Source organism: Gymnodraco acuticeps, unplaced genomic scaffold (assembly GCF_902827175.1).
Source record: "Gymnodraco acuticeps unplaced genomic scaffold, fGymAcu1.1, whole genome shotgun sequence".
In the NCBI taxonomy this organism is placed as follows: domain Eukaryota; kingdom Metazoa; phylum Chordata; class Actinopteri; order Perciformes; family Bathydraconidae; genus Gymnodraco; species Gymnodraco acuticeps.
The window spans coordinates 8552817-8560838 of NW_022990271.1; the positions used below are offsets into that span (position 1 = coordinate 8552817).

The following is an 8022-nucleotide window of genomic DNA, read 5'->3' on the forward strand; positions in this document are numbered from 1 at the left end:
TAAGCGTTAAACGAAAGTACAGCATCTGTGGTGTGAAATAGTAACTAAGGAACATAATCAAAACGTTTTTTCTTCCTATGAAATAATATCACCACATTTCCCACCACGTTTTTGTGCTCATATTTGTCATGTGAGGTTAGGGTTAACTTTAAGTGCAAGTCATGTCATTTTCACAATAATAATTTCATATGACTTTGGCGTTTGATTGCAATTAAAGGTTAAAAGTGAATGAATCCTAATTTATGATGATATTTGTGTCTTGTTTGATGTAAAGTACATGTCCATTGGTCAATGTGACATGCCATGAATCAGCTTTGGGAATTAAGATGCTCTTGGATGAAGGGCATCTCCAATGTGTTTTTATTATGCACCTAGACGAATGAAGTATAAATAAAGAGACACACGTGGCTTTACAAATAGCCATAAGAAGGAGGATACACTGCTGTGTTGTTTTTTTAAGGGGGGGAGAGACTTCGGTGAATGTGTTTACGTCACAGGATGAATTCACCTGTTTCGGGGTGTGGCCAGAGGTGACTGCAGGCTCCGGTATTAACCGCAAAAACACACTGATCAGGACGATACAATGAGCAGCTGTGTGTAACGCGTCGATTAGATTATAGGTCTATTTTTTGATCTCTTATTTTATTTTTATTTATTTTTTTCATCCGAGGTGTTTTATTTCCAACTTTCTTCACAGTGTTCTTGTGTCACCATGCGGAGATTAGCGGCCGCGGTCCTCCTGCTGTCGCTTCTCAAAGGTAATTGTCATTAATGAAAAGTTAGCCTCGTGCTCTCGACTGAACCTGCTAATGAATTGGATGTTTGTCAAAATATCCAATTAAACTTACTAAACTATCTGTCTCGTCATTTTGTTTATCATAAAGACAATCGGCCTGAATGGGTGACTCTAACGAAGGTCTATTTTGGGGATAGGGAAAGCCCTATTATGCTCATTTTATATTTCATATATGGTTTTTTTTAAATTATATTTGGATAATTACTCTGGTATATACGTTTATGAACTGTAACCTAGATGATTTTCTAGCTAATGTTCCAAGACCTGTCCACATTTAGGGTCAGATGAACCTAATAGGTTTCATTCCAGCTCCTGAATGTTTGGCTGGTAGTTTCACAGTAAGCCATTTCCTGTGCCTTTGTTCGTGTTACCTGTTTTTCTGGTTCTGCCACACCTCAGTAGATAGAAACCCTCTCAAACATTGTTTCTGTCTGACCACACCATTTCCTACTTGACTTTTGGCAACTCTAGCCTACTGCTCATAATGTCCAGCTTATTTTATAGAGATAGCTTTATACATTCTTACACAAATACACAAACTACTGTGCGTAATCATCTGTTGTGTGTGTCTCCCTGCAGTTTCGGTGTGTATTCAGGTGAATGTTCCTGAGCAGGACCGCAGCACAACCCTGTTTGCCTCAGTGACCCTTCGCTGTGATTACTCCACCTCTGCTAACCTCCAGGATGTGCTCCTCACCTGGAGGTTCAAGTCGTTCTGCAAGGACCCCGTGCTGGACTACTACTCCACAGGTAACACAACCTGCACTGTGCACTCCATGTACAACACACGTCTCAGAGGCAGGGGCGCCGCCAGGGATTTTGGGCCCCATGAAAAGATAATCACATTGGTTACTTCAACATTTTTTTCTTAATGTTCTAAAATAGTGTGGGCCCCTGTCAGTCACGGGCCCTTAGAATCGTCCTAACTTTTCAACCCCTTACGGCGCCCCTGCTCAGAGGGTACACTGTTCTCACTGAGCTGCTGAAAGGAAACAGAGCCCTCATGTTTATATAAATAGTCTTATATTCTCTCTGAATATTCTTCAATCCCACAGTGAAAAACCTCATAATCAATGGGTTATTTATTTCAGTTACTATGAATTAAAGTAGTGTAGTTGAAGGCTGCAACTATCCCAGCAAATTGTCATGTGTGCATTTATTTGCACTGCTCTGCACATTTGTACTATTTATTTAATAGATGTCATGTACTTTTTTTACATATGTTTATATATTTCAAATCTATATTTCTTACTTTTTACTCTAATCTATTAGAGCAATCTTAATGCTGAACTACACGTCATGGTCGTACGACAAATACTCTTTTTTAATACAGCACTTTTTAAACAATGTAATAAAAGTGCTTCACTGGGTTGACTCTGGAACAATACCATTTCAGGATAGCAATGGAAAAAAAACAGACAATTACAATAGTAAAACATGACAATAAAATACCCTAAAGTGATTACAAAATAATTAAAAGCAATAACAGATAAGACATGTTGGAAATGAAATGATGGGCTCACATTGATAATACATATTTATGTTAAAAGACACATAAAGTCCTTGACTTGAGATGTGGGGACTTTTTTTTGTTAAAGACTTACTCTCTGTGCCCCATGGATGTCTTTGCTACTAACTCATCCATCCAGTATTTGTAGAGATTGTTTTAATGTAAACTTTGCTTCTTGTTTTGCAGCGTACCAAGCCGCACTACAGTTAGGACAGGACCCTTCAAATGACTGTCCTGACCGCCAGCGGACAGTCCGCACAGTGATACAGAAGAAAGGCAGCAATGAACCCACGCTGGGACCCGAATATCGGGAACGCAGGATCACCATCCAAAACAGTGAGTTTATTCAAACACTATCGGCACCAGACTCACCCTATTTGTGAGGGCGATTAAAATAAAACTATCAGTGTCTCTATCTACGTAGCAGTCTCTAAACTCTATTTTAATTAACTAATCCGATTTTTCTAAGAGAAATCACAAACTATATGTTCGGTGAAGTGATGACAGGCCATGTTAACTATTTGTTTCAAAGTTGCTGACCATTGTTTGATGTGTGTCGCTGTGTGTGTTTTTGTACAGAGGCAGACTTGGTGATCACTGAGGTGATGTGGTGGGACAACGGTGTGTACTATTGCGCTGTCGACGCCTCGGGAGACACTGCAGGAGACTCTGACAAAGAAATCAAACTCATTGTTTACCGTAAGAAACGGAAAGAAACATTTTTGTCAAAGATATACTCACAGATTTGATTGTAGCCCCAAATGGTGAATTTCCATAGCGTTTACTCTTGATTTGTTTTAAACCTAAATGTTTCCAATAGGAACTAGAACAAAATCATGGACATATCTATTAACAAGACGTGCCTCTTTCTCTCCTGTCTCAGACTGGTTGACAGTGTTGCTCATCGTCATCGGAGCCCTCCTCCTCATCCTCCTCTTCTGTATCTGCTGCTGCCAGTGCTGCCCTCAGAGATGCTGCTGCTATATCCGCTGTCCCTGCTGCCCGGAGCAATGCTGCTGTCCTGAAAAAGGTAGAAAGCAGAGCTCCATTTAGAAAAATACATGGAAAAAGAATAGTTAATTTTAAGAAATATTGGAAAACATAAGTTAAAATGAAAATATTGGAAAATGTTTGAAACGTGTAAAAAATAATATGAGTTAAAAATATGGTTGAAAAATATAACAAAAATTAAATAAAAAAAGAATATGACCAAATTGAAACGAATAATATAAGAAGACTTGGAAAAATAGGTAAAAACAAAACGGAAATTGTCAAATTAAAATGTTTGAGTGAGTCTGAACAAATAAAAAATGTAAAATGTCACAAGAACTTCCCAAAAAAATTAAATAAAATGCCCAAAAATACAGTTTGATGGACTGTATATACAATGTTCAATGTATGTCTCTAATCATCATGTCCAATTATCTAAAGAAGGTATCCACTCATGGTTAGGAGAAATGGTCAAACTCTGCAGTGTACAGCCCAAATGGGTGTGAGTATCGTTTTAAAAGAGATTTGGAAGAAACCCAGACCTTTCTTAAACGTATTCCTGCAACTAGGATTTTATACTGCTCTGGTCTAAACCAAAATCAGTATCATCACTCGGAAAGCTTTGTATGAGCTTTGGAAATCAGCATCAGTGGCAAAAGTCTGTGTACTTAGTGAACATCTGCCTGTATTGATGAATATTAAAGCATGTGCTCTTGTTTCAGCGGTGATGCAACATCGTATGATGAAGGACGCTCAGAGGGCCATGGCTCCCTGGATGGGGGGGCAGCCGTTATATGGACAGATGAGTAATGGCTCCCAGATGAACCCACTGCTCTACGCCGGTACACACACACACAACACACAACACACACCACACAACACACGTGCTACGCAACTAATCCTTATTAATATTCTAGATATATATTCATTCATACATGTTTCCAAATAAAATAAATTGTAAATGTTTTCTTCCCTCTAGGATCTGTTTCAGGGAACAGCGTCCCGATGAAGTCCATGCCCCTCCCCCCTCCCCATTCTTCAGCCTACAGCATGCCCCCTCCCAGTGCTCATGGCACGCACACCCCTAATCACATGCTGGATTACCTGGAGGGCCAGGTGAGGGGGATGGACATGGCCAGCCCTCTGATGCAGGTAACCGCTCTTGTTCTCAAATGTGTTAATGTTGACACAGGAACATCGGATTATTTTGTCAACTCTTTATATTTAATGACTGTTTTCAAATGCCATTTTCTTAATTTCTTTCATTTTTTTAAAGCAAGGTAATTGCAAGGTATTGAAAGTTGCTATATAAATACATTTGCCTTGCCTAAAACAGTAATGGCTACGATTCCTGTTTACTTTAGTCTTTATTCTAGTATTAAACGTTTCCTTTCATTGTTAATTGCAATTAATTACTGATGAAAGAAAGCAGTTAATGCTGATTGTGTTGTCACCTAGATGTACCTGCTTTGCCTTTTGAAAACTGCTTGAAATTGGGCAAGTGTCTGAGTCATTTTTCCTTAATTTGGACTTGAAGGTGTTACAAATGTAGAACTCTACTCTGTGCCACTGTGTTTGTGTCATGAATAGTTGGTCTGGTTTTGATCACACAGAACTAGTTTTTTAATCAGAACTTAATTTTGCTTCTCTGTTTCTCTTTCTTTCCATCAGTCCCAGCCTCCTCCACAGCACATGCCCCCACCTCACATGCAGCAGATGCCCCCACCTCACATGCAGCAGATGCCCCCACCTCACATGCAGCAGATGCCCCCACCTCACATGATGCAGCAGATGCCCCCATCTCACATGCAGCAGATGCCTCCCCCCCAGCACATGTCCCAGCACGTCCCATTTTCCCCTGGCCCTCCCAGCATGATCTCTGCTCTGGATGATGGCCCAACAGAGCGCCGTGTCATCACACTTCCACCAATAAGAGAGCAGCCACTAGCTAGAACTGCACCCCCTGCACCAAGGACTCGGCCCCCCAGCTCCAGCGAGAGCAGCCGCAGCGGCTTCGGCCGTCGTGATGAGCGAGGACCGGTGGGCAGGCGTAACGTCTCCCCCGCCCCGTCCAGAGGGATTCCCAGGAGCTACAGCGAGGAGTCCCTAGACGGGAACAGGCGCAGCGGTCCAAAAGGGGGCATGGTGCCCCGCTCCCGCTCCAGGGACGACCTGTTTGACAACAGGTCCAGAGGAAACCACTCTCCTCCAGCATCACGGCACTCCAGAAGAGGGTCCTGGAGCTCGGATGATGAGGGCAGCAGCAGGAGAGGAGGAGGGAGGAGAGGAGTTGACCAACCTCCAAGCTACAGCGAGTACGAACCTGGAAAGAAACCAGGAGCACGGAGGAATGAACAATACTCTAGACGCACAATGCTTTAGTTGTAGACAGTGACACACACCAACGCACTTACGTCAAGACAAACGCACACACCTTGAAACACGTGATTATATAAAACAAGTGATGCGGGTGAAGTGAATCTAAAGTTAGTATGTCTCTCTCAGGGCAAGAGTTCTCGCAGTGGCACCAGCATCGTCATCTGAAAGCTGCAGCTCTGAAAAGCCCTGTGACCTCTGCCCCAGAGAACATGCACACCTCCCTAAAACCTGGAGCCTTGTTTTTTGGCTACTGGTAAACTTTTGAATGCCAATATTTTTAATGTTTTAAAATGATTCATGAACCAACTCAACCAAAGTTGGCAGAAGGAATTATATAATGTGAATATTCCTCAGGTGTGCAGGAGGTAAAGCAAATGTAAGATGTAGGAAGAAAACCTAAATGATACCCATATGATTGGTTTGCGTTTTTAGATATTGATGTAAGAAAACGGCAAAAGTCTTCTAATAGAGCTATTTTGGGGATAATATTTCCCTCTGCTGGTTCATTGTTTTATTAAGATTTGAAATAATGCCTCCTGTTTGATAGTTTTATTTGGCTTTAAAATGTTTTCTCTCGTAACCTTTTTTTTTTGGCAGTCATACAGTTGATTCTTATGTTTTAATGACACCATGAAACATTAAGTGCAGAATAAATTATTCGAATGGCCAGTATATTAAGACATATTACAAGTTTAATGTTTGTAAATAGTATTTTTTTACATCACTTGGATTTCTTGAAGTGTTTTGTTATGCTGATGTTTTGAAGGAAAAGGTGGATGCAGTTAGACTCTGGTCAGATAATAATTGTGATTTTTTTAACCCTTTTGTACATATGACGAATGAAGTATTTACACTTTCTTATGAATAACTGCAAACACTTTGTAAATAAGTAATGTACATGTTGTTGACAGAAAGTTATGTCAACAATGTTACAGGCACAAAAAGTGTATATTTTCTTTTTAAATTAAGCACAATAGGAACATGTGACACAATATTTGTTGGTGTACAGTTCGGGAAATGTACCTAGTTTATTTTCTGCCTTTTGCTTTAAACATGATCCATCAGAGATACAACAGAAATACGTTATTCATGGATTTACAGTGGTTGACTCCCCCATTTATGTTTAAGTTTTTTTTATTTCACTTAGGTTTTTTACACTGTACAGTCAGTTTCTGTTATCAATATTGAAAATAAACTGTCTAGACTGTAAATAAATAGACTGTCTATTTTTCTATAACACTTTTGAACTTGTATTTGTAGATGCATGACAAATATTACATTATAGAAAACATTAACAATGCATAATAAAGAAAAAAAGGTATTATTGTATATTCTGAGGCACTAAGGCAATTTGAAATAAAATATTGTGTATGCTATATGTGGAAGCTATTCAGTATTTTTCACATTTATTTAATGTATTTATTTGTTATTTTTTGTTTTGTAGAATTAATTAATTTACAGCCATATTATTTAAGTTAAGTTGTGTTCAAGCTAAAATGCTTTTATTTTGAAGATGATGGGTCAATTTGGGCACACAGCTGGGTTTATTTAAGTCAATCAGGGCACAGCAGCAGTCAGTGGGCACTGGGAAGGTCTATGTTTTTTTTACCAGTATCAGGGGTGAGTTCAGCAAACATTTCAACACCTTTTGCTGTATTGTTCTTGCTAAGGTGAAGCTAATAAATACCACAAAAATGTCGACGCCTTGTCTGGACAATGGACTCATTACCAACTCATGATCTGCGTAAGATCCGCTATACCTGGTGCCTCATGTGGCCTTTTGAAGTTTTATTGTTGACAAATAGCCACTACACTATGTATTTAAGAAAGTGAAGGCTATATTTGTATATCACTTAACCGTGTATGTTTTGTAGAGTGTTATTTTTAGATGTTGTATTTAAAAGATCTTCCAAAAGTCTACTTTAGTTCTCTAGTGAAAGAATACATGGTTTGATTAGAAATCTTCTAGATTATACAAGTTATTATTTAATTGTATTGCACTGGATTAGTTTCAGGTGGATGTATACTATAAACAGGAAACTGAGTGTATACTGTGTTTCGAAACAAAATGTGTTTCTCTTCTTGTAAAGTTATGTTTTGCCCCCATATGTGGAAACAGTAATAAGATCTTGTACTTAAATAAAAGTAGAAGTGACAGGGTGTAGGAATACTCTGTTACCAGTAACATGCCTGCAATCAACAAGTATTTGCATCATAATAAACTTAAAATACCAAAAGTTAAAGTACTCATGATGCAAATTGGTCTATTTTTGGAATAATATATATGTTATGTTTTGATTGTAATTATTGATGCATTAAAGTGTTATCAAAGCTGGTAAAGGTGCAA

General features: G+C 39.1%; 1 protein-coding gene across 2 annotated transcripts; it reads left to right on the forward strand.

Annotated features, from left to right (window-relative positions):
- Positions 1 to 525: 525 nt before the first annotated feature.
- LOC117549223 (immunoglobulin-like domain-containing receptor 1) lies at positions 526 to 7374 on the forward strand. Of its 2 annotated transcripts, XM_034220923.1 has the most exons (9): positions 526 to 758; positions 1376 to 1546; positions 2493 to 2642; positions 2886 to 3005; positions 3190 to 3336; positions 4019 to 4138; positions 4276 to 4448; positions 4968 to 4988; positions 5079 to 7374. In XM_034220923.1, the coding sequence occupies exons 1-9, from the start codon at positions 713 to 715 to the stop codon at positions 5676 to 5678; spliced, it is 1548 nt and encodes a 515-aa protein (XP_034076814.1). In that variant the 5' UTR covers positions 526 to 712; the 3' UTR covers positions 5679 to 7374. The 2 variants fall into 2 exon arrangements, with proteins under 2 accessions (XP_034076814.1, XP_034076813.1); XM_034220922.1 differs by having other exon boundaries at positions 4968 to 7374.
- Positions 7375 to 8022: the final 648 nt, after the last annotated feature.